Source organism: Prionailurus bengalensis, chromosome D1 (assembly GCF_016509475.1).
Source record: "Prionailurus bengalensis isolate Pbe53 chromosome D1, Fcat_Pben_1.1_paternal_pri, whole genome shotgun sequence".
Taxonomy (NCBI): Eukaryota; Metazoa; Chordata; class Mammalia; order Carnivora; family Felidae; genus Prionailurus; species Prionailurus bengalensis.
Genome location: NC_057346.1, coordinates 113,894,863 through 113,912,819, shown reverse-complemented (window position 1 = coordinate 113,912,819; position 17,957 = coordinate 113,894,863). Strand labels below are relative to the sequence as shown.

General features: G+C 67.9%; 1 protein-coding gene across 3 annotated transcripts in view; it reads left to right on the top strand.

Moving 5' to 3' along the window:
• Window positions 1-17,227, top strand: part of KCNQ1 (potassium voltage-gated channel subfamily Q member 1) — a 320,612-nt gene extending 303,385 nt beyond the window's left edge. Inside the window, exon 16 of one of the 3 annotated variants that reach the window (XM_043582001.1) lies at window positions 16,059-17,227. In XM_043582001.1, coding sequence (XP_043437936.1) covers window positions 16,059-16,280 — 222 coding nt within the window. In that variant the 3' untranslated portion in view covers window positions 16,281-17,227. Of the gene's footprint in view, window positions 1-14,660; window positions 14,731-16,058 lie in introns of those variants that run through there. The other 2 variants (XM_043582003.1, XM_043582004.1) reach the window with 2 other exon arrangements.
• Window positions 17,228-17,957: the final 730 nt, after the last annotated feature.

The window sequence follows — 17,957 nt, the reverse complement described above, 5'->3', positions numbered from 1 at the left end:
GGGAGGAGGGGAAGGAGGAGGAAGAGGGCTTGGTCAGCAGAGGGCAGGGGCTCAGAGGGGGAAGGTGAGGGTGTGTTGCCAGGTCCGAGAAGAGCAGGAGAGCAGGTAAGGAGGCAGGCACTTCAAGCCACATGTGCAGACTTGGAGCTGGCAGGTCCCTGGACGGGAGCCGGGGGCTGGGGCTCGGTGGGAGGGGACAGCAATGAGAGAGAAGGGCTCACTAGTGGGGACGCCCTCCCCGCCTTTAACTCAGGCTGACAGGCACGGGGGCTTCTGCTGAGATGTGACCCAAGGGGTACCAAAGGATGGTCTCCAAGGCCCCTGGATCTGGGCACGAATGGGGAACCTGCAGGCTGTGACAGTGGGCCACCCACGTCCTCCCAGAGGCCTGCAGACCACACCCGGTCTGGCCAGTGTGGGTTCCCCCCACCCAGCCCCGGTGTCCCCAAGAGCTCTTCCTTCCGGCCTCAGGAGCAGGAAGGGCGGGCTGGGAGCCGCAGGCTGGGGCCTGAATTTCTCATCAGCTCCCAGGTCAGCCTAGGCCAGACGGGCCCCCGGCCAGCCCCCCACCTCCCTCCTGGGTGGACGCCTCCCCCACCCTTCCACTCACCTTCCGAGCATTGTGGGCTTTCCTGGGAACCCCCGCCACTCCGCTCCGGCCTCCCGAGGACACCCCGAATCTCTCCCCGCCAGTGCCCCGGCCCTGTGGCCACACACTTCAGGGTCAGAGCCGGGCTTCCTGAGGTCACAGCTTTGGTGTGGAGACTGGACTGAGGTGGGGACAAGAGTGCAGGGGGACAAAAGTGGCTCTGTCACTTTCACAGGGGCCGTGGGTGGCCCGGCCAGGGGGCCGTGAGGATGCAGAGAAGTCCCTTTCTTTTCCATTTTGACCCGGCCCCCATGCAGACTCCTCTGCCGAGGGTGGGTGGATGCCCTGGGGTAGCACAGGCCTCCCTTCCCCGCCGCGGGCAGGTGGCATGTGGAGGGCCTGCCACCGGCCCTGGCCCCTCCTCCCTTCCCCAAATGGCGGGCGGCCCGTGGGCTTCCGGAGAAGCCAGCGGATCGAGGCCCAAAAGTGACGGAACCGGGGCCAGTGCCTTGCAGTGCCCGCCCCGGGTAGGGTGGGACCCCGGAACCCCGGGGAACTCGACTAGGGGAGGCCCCTGTGTCCAGAAACGGTCTCTCTTGGCCTGGGGGGCCCCACCTTCGCCACAGCCCTCCCGGTGTCCGTCCAGGCTGGGGGAGGAGGGGGGAGGCAGAGGCTGAGAGCCAGGCCCCCCACCTGCCCCCCAGGCTCCCCTCCCGGGACACCGCCCCAACCAGGAGCCCGGAACTCTGGGGATTTGTGCCCTCTCCCGGCACCTGTGTAAAGACCACCTTGATCCGTGGGTCACCCGTGCCGCAGGATGGGCCCCCGGGCACGGCCACGACATTCTGGGTCTGCCCTGGGCCCCTGCCCTCCCGGCCATGGCACTTTGTCATCCGTCAGTGACTGAAAATGACTTGACCACCACCTGCCCCCGTGACCGGGACGAGACTGCAGGGCAGGGGGTCGAGAGACTGGCCCAGGCCCCGGACGGGCAGACCCACCCCTCCACCGCCTCTCAGAGCGCCCCTCCCACGCGTGGCTAACAGAGGCCACGACAAAAGCCAGGAGAGGTGACCGAAGGCCAGGGCCCGTGCTGGCAGGTGGTGGGGTCGGGCTGTTGACCAGGCGGTCGGCCACACCCAGCCAGCAGAACGGGGGAGCCAGCGAGAACCCCAAGGGCAGGGGCCCCAGGGAGGGACCTCAGGCAACAGTAGGGAAGGTGGGCCAGGGAACGGGGACGGAGGGGAGGGCCGGGAACGTCCGCCTGCCTGGGAAGGAGGGGTGCTGGGAGCAGAGAGGGCGCGGGACCGGCCAATTCTGTCCAGATGGGGCTGGAGCACTCGGGGCCTGGCCTGGAGCCCCGGCAACTTCCTGCCCGCCCACCCTGCTCCCCCACCTCCTCACCCGCTTCCCAGAGAGTCGGTCTCGGTGGGGGGTGGGGGGGGTGGGGGGAGGGGTTGCAGCAACACCCTGTTTAGCCACGGGGAGCGTGGCCAGGGCCTGGGCACCCGGGCCGGGGCGGCGGGGGGACAGAGGCTCGGGTCCGCCCCCACACATGACACCGAGCACCTGCTGTGCCTGGCTGTGGCCAGGTGAGAGCACAGGCCTCCCCGGGGCCACACGTCCCCGGGGGGTGGGTCCCGGGGAGGCGCCCAGACCCGGCGAGGTGGGAACCACCCCAAGCTGAGCCGTGAAGGGTGAGGGACTTGGAGGGGGGCAGTGGGCAGAGCGCGGGCAAGGCACAGGGCAGGGTGCCGGGCGCAGCACCGAGGTGCCAGGGAGGGGGCGGTTGGGGGGGCGGAGAGGACAGGCGAGCCTGGAGGGCCCCTCGCTGTTCTGATGGCCGGAGGACCAGAAGTTGCTGTGGGAGGCCTCGGAGAATTGCCTGTGCGCTCCCGCCCCAGCCCAAGCCTCCCGGAGGCCCATCTGCCCGTTCTGCCGGGGCTTGGGTTCGTGCTTCGTGGAGGGATCTGCCCCAACACCCAGACAGAGCGAGCATGCTGGGCTTACCCATGAGATACTGAGCTCCCCGTCCCGAGGGCTGTGTAAGAGGCAGACAGTGTCGGGCAGAGGAAGGACAGGCTGAGGGGGCTTCTGGCTCAGGGCCCTGGGCCTCACGAGCCAGGAGGGAACAGCCTTGGGAGGGCGTTGTCACTTCCACGACGTGGGGAAGGCACACCCCAAGCTCCCGGCAAGGCCTCACATTCCAGGCAGGACACTGGGCTTGAGCCCACAGGGGAGGAAACCCCTGCGACTTCCCTAGGAAGGCAGGTTCCGGAAGGGGGCTCCGGCCCTGCCGTCGGGCACGTCCCACGCCTCCCTCCCCACAGGCTCTTGCAGGTGCCAGGAAAGGGGCTGGATGCCAGATTCCAGGCCCGGCCACCCCGGCCCCCATCTGGGACCCCAGCCCAGAGCCCTCGGGCCCAGCCTGCAACCTGGTTCCAGCCTCAGGGGGCGGCGAATTCAGGGAATCCTGTCCTAGGAGCTTGAGCAGGAAGTGGGGGTGGGGAGCAGCCGCGGGCTGGGTCCCAGCCCAGGGGCCCGGGGGCCGGGGGGCCGGGGGGCCGGGGGGCCGGGGGGCCGGGGGCTGCCTGCCCGTCTAGTTCAGCCACAGCTGCAGCCTGCGCCGGGCTGCTGAGTCATGGGGCTGCTGTCTCCGGGCCAGGACCAAGGCGGGAGAGGCAGTGAGACCCGACACCCTGGCACCTCGAGAGCAGGCAGGGCCCCCGGGGACCGGGGGGGGGGGCCGGCCTGTACCTTAGCCCTCCCGCACCCCCGTCCCGGCCGCCACCCCTGAGTCCTGCAGGTGCCAGCTCCCAGCTTTCACCCGCAGCCGGTGTGGCCCTCGGCACAGCTCTGGCGGAAGCTCGTGTGTGTGCACCCATGCACGCACGCGTGCATGAGCACACACGCGGGCCGAGCCCCTCAGCCCCTCTGCTGGTCACCCTCCCTGGAGCCGACCTGAACAGTTCCGGCCTCTGGTGGCCCCTTCTGCACGAGTCTTCACGAAGCACCTACTATGCGCCCGGCCCTGGCCTAGCAGCTGCGACGAGCCCCGCCCTCAAGGAGCTGACCATCTGCAGTGGACAGAGACACAAAAGGAGACAGGGCGGCAAAACGGTGACAGGGACCGAGGACAGGGCAGCGGATAGGTCACAGGCATGCCGGGATGGGGTGGTACCTGAGAGGGGCACTTGTGTAAATGCTTCAAGGACGGCAGAGGCAGCCTGAAGCTCACAGAGCGGAGAGCCTGCCTCACAGGCAGCGGTGCAAAGGCCCCGTGGCAGGACTGAGCCTGCACAGAAGGCCCATAAGACAGAGCCGATCGGGCACGGGCAGCAAGGAAGACGTGACCGGATTGTGATGGGCATCAGGGCCACGACGGTGACCCTGGCCTTGGCGCTGAGGGCGTGGGGAGCCCTTATATTAAGCCCTTCTCCTGAGGTCTAAGAGTGGCTATGGGGCCGCAGGTGAGAGGCGGCCGTGGCATGCGGTGGGTTGCTGGTGGCTCGGCCCAGGGCAACGGCTATGGCGGGCAGGAAGGAGGCTCAGATTCGAGATCGATCTGCTGGGCCCCGAATGTGTCCAGCCTTGACCATGCTGGTGCCTCTGGGGTTGGTTCACATGAGAGATCCGAGAGCAAGGAGCCGGGAGGCCCCGGGATTTCTGACCTGACCCCTTACCTAAGCAGGGATCTTGGACAGGAGCAGCCTGGGAGAGACGTCGGGCCCAGAGAGGACTCACTGAGTCCCGGACGCCTTGACGTCTTGCAGAGGCGGCCCAGCAGGCAGGAGGCCCGTGCGTGGTGCTGGATGCAGGTGCTGCCCGGCCTGGGCCCAGAGGACAGGGGACAGCACCTCCCAGGAGAGACGGGGGGGCTGTGGCCACGGGGCAAAGTCAAGGGAGGGCTTCGTTCGTTTTGCTTGTCCGTGATGGGGAGTCTGCTGGTGGAGGGAGGGGCATGCCGGTGACCTGGGGAGAGGGGAGAGAGCTAACCTGGCTGGTGTTCTCTGCGGGGCGGCCTCGGACAGTGGCTGGACAGCCCGAGGACAGGCCAGGGCAGAGGACCCCTCTCCCCCGGGTCCTCGAGGTGCAGACGGAGAAGGGCACGCAGAGCTCTGGGGGAGGCGGCAGACCGTGGGAGGTGAGTGGGCCAGCAGGGTGCAAGCCGGCAGCGTTCTGGGGGACCCCCGGGCCGGATGCGGGCGGACTGTCCCGGGTCTGCAGCGGCCGGGGAGCAGGGGACACAGTGTGTGGCTTAGCCAAGCGGCCAGGGGGACAGGTGTCGGGCAGAAACGATCCTTCCTGGTGGCAAGGGGGTGGGGAAGGTGAGAGACGGCCGAAGGACACAAAGTGCTCTGTCGGGGGCCAGTGGTCTCTGGGGTCGAGGGCATGTCGGAGGCGGGGTCGCAGGAGGCCCACCCCACCTGCGGGGCAGCCCAGTCCCCAGAATAAAGGAGGAAGAACCCTTTAGCAAGAGGGGAGGGTCGTCCTCAAGGCTTGACTGTGAGCCCCGGGCCAAGGAGGAGCCAGTGGGAGCAGAAAGGCAGGTGCGGGGGCCACGTGGAAGGGCCACTGCAGAGCACAGCCTTGGCCACGGCCCCCAGAAGGCCACTTCCCGGAGCAGAGCCCCCTCCCCTGAGTCCCTCGGAGCCTGCACAGCTGGGGGATGGAGGCGGGGGGGGGGGGGGTTGTCCTCTGAGCCCTCAGCCTCCCCGCCACCGGCCACGTGACTCTCCCAGAGCCCCACGAACAGGCTCCCTGCGCGGCCGCCCCCAGGAGCAGGCTCCGTGGACATGTTTCCACAAGACAACCCCAAGACCCGTGTGGAACAAAAACAAGCCAGTGGAGAGCCGCAGCGTCTCCCGTCACCATTTATGCTAAGACCTGGCGCGGAGGGAGTCTGTCCACGTGCAGACGTCGGTGCCTTCGAGTACAGCCGCAGGGGGAAAAGCCAGGTGACCTGGGAGGGGAGAGGAGCCGGGTGAGGCGGCCGGTCCAAGGGGACAACTCTCTGAAACGTCTTCGCGTTTGGGGGCAGCACTCAGACCACGCGCACCTTGCGAGCGGGCCGGCTGGGAAACGAGACCACGAGAAGCCCCAGCCGGGCCGGGCCGTGGACTGGGGAGGGGGCTCGGCCGGCGGGGCCGGGCAGGTGGGGTTGGGTGCACGGGCCCCGAGCCCGTGGGCCCAGGCTGAGCGGGGCCAGGGAGCGCGGCCTGAGAGAGGGGTGCAGAGAAGACGCTCCGGGCCGTGGGTGTGGCCGGAGCTGGGGGACAGGGAACTGGTCAGAGGCAGCTGTGAGGTGCTGGGAACCTGGGGGACACGCTGGGGCCTTCTCCTTCTTTCATGGGCCCGAGGGACTGTCCAGGGGAGCCAGACCCTGCCCCCCAGGAGACCCAACCACATACACGGGGACCTCCATTCCCAGACGGGCCCCTTCAGCTGCCCCACGCAGCTGTCCCCTCCCCGTTGGGCCCAGAGTCAGCCGGCCGGTGAGGGGTCAGGGATGGCCTGTCCCTGCTTTCGGGGAGGCAGATGTTGAGGAAGCAAACAATGCCAGCGGTGCCCGGGGCAGAAGAAGGAGAAGGATCCGTGGGCTCTGCGGAGGGGTGGACTATTCCAGGAAGTGGGACCGGCTGGTGCAAAGGTCCTGAGGCAGGGAGGGTTGTGGCGCATCCAAGGAACCAGAAGAAGCCAGCCTGGGGCATGAAGGGGCAGGGACTGAGGTGGGACACAGGGCCCAGACCGTGAGGGGCCCTGTGGCCAAGGCGGGGCCGTGTCTCCATTCCGAGGGCAGTAGGGAGACCTCCAGGGGGCTGCGCTTAGGGCCACGATGGGCTGCGAGGACGGAGGCGAGGTCTGTTGGCCATGGAGAGCTGCAGAGAGGGTGAGCCGAGCCTGGAGGGGGCACCGCTAGGTGGCCCGGAGTCTGGCCGGCTTAGGGCTCCCGTACGCCAGGCCCCGGCCGAGGGCCCCGCCGGGTGGGGGCGTGGGGGTGGCCAGGCCCGACCAGAAGCAGCCGGTGGCAGAAAGCACACGGCCAGCAGAGCCACCGGCAGCCCCTGCCCACCTGCCAGCCGTCGCCGGGCGGGGTATCACCCTCCCACCGGCCTGGGGTTCGGCCGAGGCACCCCCCCCCCCCCGCCCCGCCGCTGGCTCCAGGTACAAAGTGTCCTGCCCGGCGTCCCCCTGGCTTCCTGGACTCTGAGGCTCGTCAGAGGGGCAGCGCAGGGGGGAGGCGGGGGAGAATCAAACGCAGGTGGGGCGTTTGCACCGCCAACATAAACACGGCCTCTCGCTCCCAGCCCCCGTTTCCAGCCTGCCCTACATTCCCGCTTGCCCGGCCCCCGAGCAGGGCGGCTCCGTCGGCCCGGCCCAGGGCTGCCGGACGTGGGCAGGGCGGGCGGCGGCCCCTGCTTGGCCTCCGCTGCCGGGACCCCCCGGAGGCCCCGCTGGGGGCTGGCCGGCCCGGCAGGGAGGCCCGAGCCCCACCCGGGGTCTCCCCCAGCCCACCGCCCCGGCCCCCCTTCCGGGTCCCCCGACTCTGCCCCGACCCCCTCTGCGCCGGGAGCCTTCTCCTCCCTGAAGCGTTGCTGTAAGCCGGTCACGGAGGCCTCAGTGGGGCTGGCTGGGGCCGTGGATGTGTCGTCCCCGACGAAGGCGCGGGGGAGGGCAGGGGACTGCGTGTCCGGGAGGACGGACTGTGTCCACGAACAGCGCAGCGCCCACAGACTCTGCAGGGCTTTTCATCCGGGGCGGTGGGGGGGGGGACAGGAAGTAAAACCCATGAGAAACAGGCCGGTGGTGTGGGCACGAGTTTTGGAGGAAAGGAAAGGTAGACGGGGGCCGGGGCCTGGGGGGCAGTTCTCTGCATGCAGGACAGAACCCAGGGAGGCTTCGTGGAGGAGATGGCAGAACGTGGACGAGCTGAGGGCACGAGCCACGTGGGGTCCCAGGAGGATGTTCCTCACGGCCGGGGGGAGGGGGCGGGAGCAGGGCCAGACAGGGGGCTCCGAGGCCGGGGCCGGCAGGGCGGGCGATGGGCTCGGACCACACGGTGGGACCGAGGACAGGCTTCCCCCGGGTGGGGGCAGAAGAACGCATCCCTCGGGCCGCGGGGGCCAAGGGCAGAGCGCACTGGCCTTGTCCCGGTGAGCTGGTCCCCGCTCCCCTCGAGGCCTCTTCTTTCTGCTGGGCCCGGGGACGGAGCTACCGAGGTTCTCCACCTCCAGAAAGAACAGCCCTGCCGTGTAGGAATGACCCAGAGCAAAGCGCGTTGTTAGGCCGCCATTATTAGGGTCTTCGCGCAGATGGCAAGGTAGGTTGGGGCGTAACGAACATCGTATGTAAAAAGGGCCTTCGCGTGCAGAGGGGAAGAGGAAGGCCACTCAGTAAAGTTCGGTGCATCGATAGGATCAGCACTGAAACCTTAGTTCAAACTAAGTCCCATGCAAATCAAAGATTTGCGGGTAAAGTGCACATCCAAAAAAGCGCCAGGAAGAAAGGGCCACCCAAGTGTGCACAGAAATCTAGAAGCCAGAAAGGGGAAGAGGGATAACGCCCACCGCGTGAAAAAGCAAACAGATAAATAAGACTTTTGTACGGCAAGACAAAACATAACATTCACGATTGCCACAAACTGATTCACGACGCAAATAGCACACTAGGGAAAACCGGTCGGGATGTACGTGTCAAAGGACAGAGTTCCTTAATATACAAAGAGCCCTTGTAAATCAATGACAATGAAAAGGCCTGAGAGCAGTGGCGGCAGTGCTCCTGGCCCCTGCTCCAGAGACAGAGCAAGCCCTGGGTTTGGGGGACCTCTGTCCCCCCTGCCTGGCACTGGGGCCCCCAGAGAACGTCAGGGGGCCTCGTTTGCTCAGCCAGCAGTATTTGTGAGGCACCAACTTTATGCCACGTGTATCTACCCGGCACCTACTACATGTCAGGCTCTGGGAGACCCTCTGGGGATACAACAGTGACAGCGTGGTCGAAGGCCTGGCCTCAGGAGGCTTCGGTTGGTGGAAGGGGCCACGAGCACGTAAACCAACACGCTAGGACATTTTGCGGGGCGGGGAGAGGTGCAAACGGAACTGTGAGCAGTGAGATCAGGAGGCTCCTGGCTGGAAAGGTCGGGGAAGTCTGCTCTCAACAGTGGAGCTGAGGTTATACGACGTGGTGGCAGAGCGAATAGCACGTTCAAAGGCCCTGGGGCAGGACCAACAGGGGCGTATGTGCTCAGGGTCTGAGAGAAGAGGATCAGGGAGGACTGGGTGAGGGGGCTGCAGAAGATTCGCTTTCACTCCGGGAATTCCGCGGGGGGCGGTAGCACAGGTCCGCGGGGGGAAGCTCGGCCTGGCAGCTGTCTCGGGCGAAAGGGAGACGGCCCAGCCCGTGGGTGACAAGTGGCTATGACAGTCCCATCCAGCGACGCGGCCGGCCAGGCTGGGGTGTCGGAGAAGGAGAGGCCAGGGGTTGGATTCAGGGCCCCAGCGGGTGGGAGGTACGGAGCGCTGTACTGTGTGAATGTCTGAGCTGGGAGGACAGGGCTGGGGGCAGGCTGGAGCCCGAGTGCCCTCTGGGACCTGCTGGGCCGAGACCCCGTGAGATCCGTGTGCCGGCGGAGGCGAGGTCCTGGAGTCCCTGCGGGGAGCACGGAGCTGGGGCCTGGAGTTGGGGGTGTCTGTGCAGAGGGATGCCCTGGGGCTGGGTGTGCAGGGTTGCGCCATGATCCTGAGGCCCCCGTGGGCGGACGGCCCGGAGCCCGGCGGTGCTGGGGGTCCCCCCTTCTCCCGCCCCCAGGCAAGCACGTGTCTGTGGGCGGGGAGCAGGACTTTCTCAGAGGCAGGCGACCCGTGCTCCTGCGGCGTGCTCAGCGAGGGCCAGCCAGGCCCAGGCAGGCCTCCGGAAGGGGCCTGGAGAGTGGCACTGACCAGGCCCTCACCGTCCGGTCACGGTACGCCGAGGACCCGGCCGAGACCCGGCTCAGGCCACCTGCGTCCTCCATGTGCGCGGCCTCCTCCATCCGCCCTGCAGCGCGAACGGCACAGCAGGCGACGCAAGGGACAGGGGCTGGGACAGGGGCCCTGGTCCGCGGCCTCCAAAACACTCACCTTAGCAAAGTGCCCACCCATCGAGCCCCCCGTGACACCGGTGCTGGGGCCGAGACGCAGTGGCTACCGTGTCTCCTGCCTCTCTGGGCCGGTGTTCACCCAAGCAGAAGGCCTGGGAGAGGGCGGAAGGACACGACGCGTGTTGGTGGCCACGAGTTCCTGTTGGAAGACACCTGGCACCTCGCAGAGCCCCCCCGCCGAATGGGGCCCCTGCTGCTCACCCCCTGTGTCGCGCTGTCCCAGCAGCACCGCCGGCTGTGGACCGGCGCTCACCTCCTTGGCACGTGCAAAGGCCCAGGGGCCTCAAGGTCCCACTAGAGACACTCACACCCTCGGCAGCGCAGGGGACGATTTGGTGGGCGGTGAACTGTGTAAAATCACACCCGAGCGGCCCACGCATCCCCCGACACAGTCTCCCATGCTCCATAAAGCCCGGTGTGGGTGTGCGTGCACACGCGTGTGCCCACACACCCGCCGACCGGCCTGCGCCGACCAGAATCCTGGCTCAGCCTCAGTCCGCACAGCACACGTGCACGCCTGAACACGCGCTCTCAGGGATCACTGGTCACGAGCCAGCGGGACCCTTCGTCGGAGTTCAGCGGGTGCCGGGCCCTGGTTCCGGGGTCCCGAGCGTGAACCCTTTCAATCCCTGCGGCTTCCCGCCGAGGGGGCTTGTGCCATCGCCCGGAGAAGCGGGCTCAGGCAGCGACCCACCCCAGCCCACCCCGCTGGGACCCGAACCCAGGCGGCCTGTCCGGTGCCCGGCCCTCCCCTTGCACCCGGACCCCGCACTTATGCGGCACACCTGTATGCACACAGCCACCCCCTCCCAGCCTCCCGCGGCTCCCCTGCACGCCCCCCGGGGGCGGCTGGGTGCACGCCCGCTGGCCGCGGGGCGGAAAGGCCCAGCCGAGCGGCTGCCCCGGGGACTGGCAGTAAACCCCAGCAGCTAGAAACACGGTCGGTCTTCCTCCAAGAGCGAAAGCACTAAAACAAAGCCATAAACGCAATTACACCGTCTCCTGCCATAAATTAGGACGTTACGAAGTGCTGTGATCTATTCCCACTCATACCCAGCTCTGTAAGACGGCCCGGCCCCACGGGCCCTCCCGAGAGGGTGATTTACGGGTGCTGTTGTCAACGGCTTGCCGTGGGGGAGGGGGCTCCCGAGCCCCGAGGAGTCGGGGGCCCAGCGCAGGCCACATGCGCGCTCGGGGCCGGCCGGGCCGCCCGCCGGGCAGGGACACCTCGCGCCTCCCCCCTTCCCCTTGGCCCGAGGGTCCCCGGGGGGCTGGGCCCCGTAGCACCCGCTACGTTGATTCCGGCAGCGTTCACTGGAGCCCCCCAGCGCTGGCGAGGAAGGGCGGGGGTCCCGGGCGCGTGGAGCCTAATTCTGATGAGCGACACAAACCCACACTGGGCGTCTCGGGGGAAAGAGGTTAGGTGCTGCTCAGGGGGATCGGGAGGGCGGCAAGCTCGGTCGGTGATGTTGGTAAGACCCAAGGGTGGGAGTGGCTGGTGCCGACAGCAGGAGCGTCCCCGACACAGGCCACCATGTTTACGGAGGTCTGGAGTGGACTGAATAAAGAGGGAAGAAGGAGGGGAGGCCAGAAAGCCAAGGGGGACGTGCCGGGGGACCACAGCAGGGATGCGGCTTCTGGGACTGAGGTGGAGCTCGTTGCAAGGGAAAGCTGGCTGACAGGCTACTGCAACCGTCCCAGCCAGGGAGCATGGCGGCCTAGCCTGGGCTGGGCTGTGGCGGGGGGGGGGGGGGGGGGGGGGGGGGGGCAGGGCTCTCCCCGGGCCGGGCCCAGAGAGGTGGAAAGGCCTAGATGGGAGTGCAGGACGCCGTGTGCTCGCAGTGTGCACGTGCCGGTGTGTGTCCCCCGCCCGAGCCTGGCGCGCTCCAGATCCAGAGGGCAGCGGACCACGGCTGTTGCATCAGAGGGCCCTCCTGCTGGCACAGTCAGTGGGGAGAGCTCTGGGCAGGCAGACCCCAGCTGGAGCCAACACCTCCGCGTGGACACGGGTGCCCGGCATGTGCGGGAGGGCACAGGGGGCAAAAGTCATAGGTCCCCGTGACCCCCGCCACCCTCCCTGACCAGGCAGCGGCTTTCTGAGCGAGGGCCAGGGGCCACGCCCACAGGAGCAGGGCACAGGTGTGGCAGTCTACAGGGATAGAGGCCCCAAAAGTCCCGGAGTGGGGACGGGACCACCTGCTCGGTGGCCCCACGGCCCCAGGTGGGGTGTCACCCCCTCGGTCCTTCCTGCGTCCAGCAGTGCCCGTGGTCCCGCTCGGCATGGCCGGGCTGTGTCATGGGGCGGGCCGGTCGGCATTCACTCCTCAGACCCCGTGTCCCACCCTGTGTTGGTGGCTTCGCATGAGCTCTGTGTGTTTGGAAGGGGTGGCGGGAGACTCTGGGGTGAGACTTTGGGGTGCTGCTGGGGCCCTGGGGCCCTGGACAGGCAAGGCGGGCTTCTGCCCTGAGCTTTCCAGCACGGGGCTCCCTCCTGGCTGGGGGAAGCTACCCCTACCCCGAGTGCCTCCTAGCCCTGCCCCCAGCTGTGGGCCAGCCACACCCCTTCCTCCAGGAAGCCTCCAGGGACTCGAGGTGCACCTGGACCGCAGCCGCTTCGCCGTCTAATGGGCTCGGCAGTGGTGGGGCCAGGAGAACGGGGACCGTGCAGGTGTCTCAGGTCTGCAGCCGGGGGGGGAGGGGGGGAGAAGACGGCCGGCGGCAGCCCCAGGGCCCCCACGTTCCTTGGGCCTTCACTCCCGCACCTCCCTGGTATCTGTGACATGGGAGGGGGAGAGCTGGGGGCCTGCAGGTCGGATGGAGGGCAGGTGAAAGGTGAGGTTATGCAGACGGGCTGAGTCATGGCAGCCACGTCCCCGTGCGTGTCCCTGGCGTGCGAGCCAGTGTGGAGCCAGCTGGGGCCCCAGACTCCTGCGTGCCTTGAGCCTCGGACCCCCAACTCCCTGCAGCCCACACGGGTCCTGGACAGTCTGCAAACAGGAGGGCCCAAGTGACCTTCGTCCCGGGACCCTACAGACGGCTCTCAGATGTCCCGAGAGCGGGTCCTGCCCCACCTTGAGACCCTGACCGCCCGTGGCCCCAGGGCACCGCGAGCTGCCTCCCAGAGCAGGGGGCTCCCTCCCTCGAGCCCTGGGCCTTGGTGTCCGCCCCCCCCCCACCACCCCTTGGCTGTCTCCCACCAATGCGGCCAGGGCCATCAGCAGATCTGGGGCTGGGATCAAGGCCAGGCAGGTTCTGCAAAAATTTCCCTTGAAAGACTCTTTTTCAAGATTTTCTTTTGAAAACAAATTCATAACCACATCACACAGGAACCCTGTCGCCTCGGGTTTGATCACCAGCCGCCCGGGGCCCTCTTGCTAGCTGTTACTCTAACTGCTTTTTTCTCCTGCGAGGGCCGCGTGCATCGTCTGCTGAGTTGAGACCAGGAACAAGGGCGCTTTTGTCGGCCTTAGTCTTTCGGTCCCTATCAGATTGCAAGGAAGGATGAGGTCCCAGATCCCCAAAACCCATCTGCCCCAGCGGCTCCGGGGCCCGAGCGCGGCGGCCTTCCCCTGGGCACCCGCCAGGTGGACGCACCTCTGTGGCCCATGGCAGCTACCCCGGCCCTCTGAGTGCTCATCGGGTCACCTTCCACCGTGTAAGCGGGACAAAGTCACCTGTGCCCAAGTGGAGAAGAGAGAGCGCAGGACAAGGCCACCTCGGGGACCATCTCTCTGGGAGGTGACAGAGTCAGGCCCAGGGCCAGACAGGAGCTACCCGCCCGTCACCCCAGCTCGGGCCCTCCGGAGCCCACCGGCCCGGGCGAGTAAGGCCCCTGCCAAGGGGCTGCTGCATGAGTCCCGGGACCACCCTGATGCCCTGCCCCCAAGCACAAGAGTGTCGGACTCCATCAGCCTTGAGGGGCAGGGCCTAGGAGCTGGGGAGTACAGGGCAGACTTGGGGTGCTCAGAGCCAGCCGCTGAGCGCAAGGTAGCCCTGGGGGCAGGGAGTGGCACCAAGGCCAGCCACTGAGCTCCAGGAGGGGCACGGCTCCGGCGGAAGGGGCCGGGAGGGCTCTGGAAGGCTTGGCCCACCCACCGCCCCCCCACCGTTCACCGCACCCCTGCCGGCCCCAGCACGGACCGCAGGACGGTGCCCAGGCGGCCAGGAGAGGCCCGGCCTCCCCCGCCCCTCCCGCATCCCTGCCACACCTCTGTTTCCTCTTTGCCCCAGAACACCCTGTAAAAGCTTCCATACCCACACGCGCACCTGGGGGCTTCGACAGATGTGCACGTGCCGCAGGGTGAAAGCTTCTGTAATGTACTTGGTGCTTTAATTAATGCCAAACCGATCGATACCCGAGCTGCGGCCAGTTAAGTGCCACTGGGCCACGCCCGGATGTGCCTTGTTCAAAGCCACCGGTGTGCAGGCCCCGGGGAGCCCAGGTGACTTCCGCTGGGCCTCCCAGGGCGCCCGCAGGTAGTGGCACTGAGGGGCCCCGGGAGTCTCGGGCCAGGGAGGGAGGCGGGGTTTGGCTGTGACGGCGAGCAAGCCCCCCCGCCGCGTCGCCCCCGGTCCCGGTCACTGTGAGTGTCCACTCAGCCTTCTGAGCTCAGCCCAGACCCCTGCTCTCACCCCTTCCCAGGACCGGCCGCTTCTGCCCTGACCCCTCCCTGCCTGACAGGCGTGTCTTCCCAGCACAGAAGCCCAGGGGTGGGGGCCGCAGGGGTGAAATGGGAGAGGCGGGGGTCCCGGCCGGTGGCCGTGAGCAAGTCCTCTTCTTGGGGCCTCGGTCAGTGGCCTCCAAATGGCCCTACAGAGAACGAGGGTGTTGGACGGTCATCTGGGGGGTGCTCAGGGGGTGGTTGAGCGGAGCGGCCCCGGGCCCCGCCCCAGCTGGGCCAGAGAAGCCCACTCCCCTTCCCCTTCCCTCTACAGCCGGGGCTGCTGCACCAGACTTATCCGGGAGACAGAGGATCAGGCCCCTGTCCGGGGACCTTACACAGGTTACGTCTCAGACCCAGCTCCATCTGACGGAGGCACCGGCCTCAGCCCCACAGAGCTGGGAGACGGGGCACCTGGGTTTTGCCTCTGGGGAAGGGGCAGGGCCCCTCCCGCAGCCCTTCTGATGGGGGGGGCTGCTGCTGGGACGGGGGTTCCTCCTTCTGGCCCCCATCTTGGCCTACCTGGTACAGGGTCTCAGGTGAAGGGACTCCTTCAGCTCCTCAGGAGGGACCCCCTCTGCATCTTGTTTCGACCGTCCCCTCCCTCCCCTCCCCTCCCCTCCAGCTCCGGGTCTAGGGTGGGCAGGAGGGGGGCGGGCGGCCACACCACCTCGGAAGCCAGCCGCCCTGGGGACGAGCTCCTGAGTCTCCAGCCCTCGGGGGTCTAAGGCCACTTCGCCCCGCAGCCATCTTCCCCGGGGCCGGCCAGCCAGCACCCGGCTCTGCCTGGTCCCGGGGAAGTGGGCCCCGGGCGGCCCAGGACGGAGCCCTCAGGTAGAACTGCGCGCCTCCTCTCCCGTCCCCACCGCTCCCCGTCCTGCCGGTGCTCCCGGTACCCCAGGCAGCGGAAGGAAGGCCTGATTTCTTCTCTGATGGAGCACCGGGAAGGAATCACCCTCAAGGGCACCGCGACCCCAGACCCTGGCCCACACCCGGACCCCACGGGCCCACGGCTCACCGGCTCGGCACGCCTCCTGGCCTACTCCCTGCGGGCAGGACCCAACCCAGGGCCCACCGGGACTCCCTGCGCCGCCCCAGGCTGGCCCCCGGCCCTGCACTCCTGGCTGGCTACCCAGCAGCCCCTGCCGGGGAAGCGCTCGCTGGCCCCGGGCCGTGCTGCGCCCGCATGTGCTTCCCGTTTCACGGGGTGGCCCTGTCTTGTCCACCAGGGGCAGCCCCAGTGCCCAGAGCAGGACAGACTATGGAAGCAGAGCGTCGGGCCACGTGGCCAGAGAGAGCGCCGGGGACCCTGGCCTGACCCGTGGGGGGGGGGGGGGGGGGGTCGGTGCACACGGGGTCCTGATTTTCTGGCTCAGCGGGAAGACGGTGGTGCCGTTGGTAGGGGGGGCAGAGGGGTCAGGCAGAGGGCAGACCCCACCCCGTGACCCTCGAGCCCTTCCCAGGGCTCCACTTTCGGGAGAAGGGGCGGGAGGGGCCTCGCGCACAAGTGCAGACACACGCGCGCACACAGGCACGACCGGGGCAGGGCGCGGCTCGCGTTTGCCCGAAGGCCCCTCCCGCCCCCGGGCTTCTCGGAGCCCCGGGGCCCCCCGAGGCCACGTGCATACCTGGGCTGCCCCCGCCGGCCTCACCTCTGCTCCCGTCTCCGCAGGTGGCGCAGCTGGACCAGAGGCTGGTGCTCATCACGGACATGCTTCAGCAGCTGCTGTCCCTGCACCACGGGGGCCCCCCGGGGAGCCGCCCCCCCAGCGGGGGCGGGGCTCAGGTGCAGCCCTGCGGCCCCACCAACCCTGAGCTCTTCCTGCCGGGCAACGCCCTGCCCACCTACGAGCAGCTGACTGTGCCCCGCAGGGGCCCCGAGGAGGGGTCCTGATGGGGGCTCGGGGCCCCAGGCCCTCGAGGGAAGGCCCGGAGGAGCCCCGGGCGGCCGGGCCCACCTCCCACCCAGCAGGGCCCCCCCCCCCCCCCGGGGTCACTGGCCCCTCCCTCGCAGGCCCCAGACCCCCCCGTGAGCCACGCTGCCCTGAGAGCCTGCTCTTAAAGGGTCCCTGAGGCCGCCTCTCCCCAGCCACCGGGTACTAGAACTCGGCTGGGTTCGGGGGCCCCTCTCGGCTCTGAGACCACACCGTGGACCCCACATCACTCGTGTGGCAGTTGGGACACGGTGGCAGGGCGCAGGCTGGACACCCGAGGCACTTGGTCCGCCCCACGTACGGCCAAGAGACAGCACGGGGAGTGCAGGCCCACCCTGGTAGGCCCTAGGGGGCTTCCTGAGAGGAGACAGAGGGGCAGCCTGGACAGGGTCTGGGGGTACCACACCCTCAGACTCGAACCCAGGACCCCTGGAGAAGGCAGGCAGGGCAGGGCGGGCCCAGCCCGTGCCAACTCAAGGATGCCCGTGACGGAGGCCCCGGAGCCCCGCTCAGCAGGCCCCAGGCCTGGGCCACGGCTTCCGGCAGGAGGGACCAGCCCACCGCGGTCCCCAGAGTGCTCCCCTGGGGGTGGAATGTCCCCCACTTTGGACTGGGAGCTTCTCCTGCTCACTCCCCGCCCCGCGTGCGGCCCCCGCCTCAGCTCCCCGCCAGGTCCGAGCAGCTGGAAAGAGGCACAGAACCGTCGTGTCCCCTGGCCGGCTGCTGGGCGAGGAGTTGCGTGAGGCTGTCACGGTCCCTGCATGGGACAGGGGCTCCTCCCGGGCGTCACGTCTCACAGAAATCAGAATAATTTAAGGTGATTTGGAATCTGTGTTTTAATGAGTTTCACAGTATGATTTTGACTCTTAATTGTGACGCTTTTCCTAATAAACGTGGACTCACGAAATCTGTCTGGGCCCTGCGCTCGCCTGGATTCCCGAGGGAGCGACCCATCCTTGGAACACGCCTGTCCTCCTGGGGAGCACCCTGGGCCCGTCTGCCCTGCCCCAGGGAAGGAGAAGAGGCCCGGAGCCAGCCCGCTGGCAGGAGGGCCCCTCCCAGTGACCCACAGGCACCTTGAGGCCAGGCCATCACTGCCCCGTCCCCATAGCCACACCGAGGTCAGCTTTGTCCACACGAGCTGAGCAGAGGGAAGGAAACATGGCCTGCCATCCAGGCCTTGCCCCTGTTGGCACCTTTGCTGGAATGTTCTTCCCACCCTCACCTCCTTGAATTGAAATCGCTTCTTCGGTCCGGGGCCCAGCTCAAAGCCCCCTCCTGCTCTCTCTGGAAGCAGCCCCTCCAGGCCTTGTGACTCCTCCAAGGGACAGGGGTGATGGGTGAGGTCATTGTCCTCAGACACGCACAGGGTTGGAGCTCAGGGACCGTGTCCTCCAGGCCCACGGCCCACACACCAGCCGCACTGTCATTTCTCGGGCCACAAGGCTTGGTGTGGACAGGACAGCGCCCAGCCCTCCCCTGCGCGCCTACCTGGGCCACCCCACCTCCCGGCCCAGCTGTCTTCGCCTCCTGCCCGGTGGACAGGATTCCCCAGTCCCCTTACAGGTAGGTGCCCAGGTGGCTGCTAAATAGGAACTCACGGTCTGTGTCACAGAGGAGGGGGCCGGTGTTGAGAG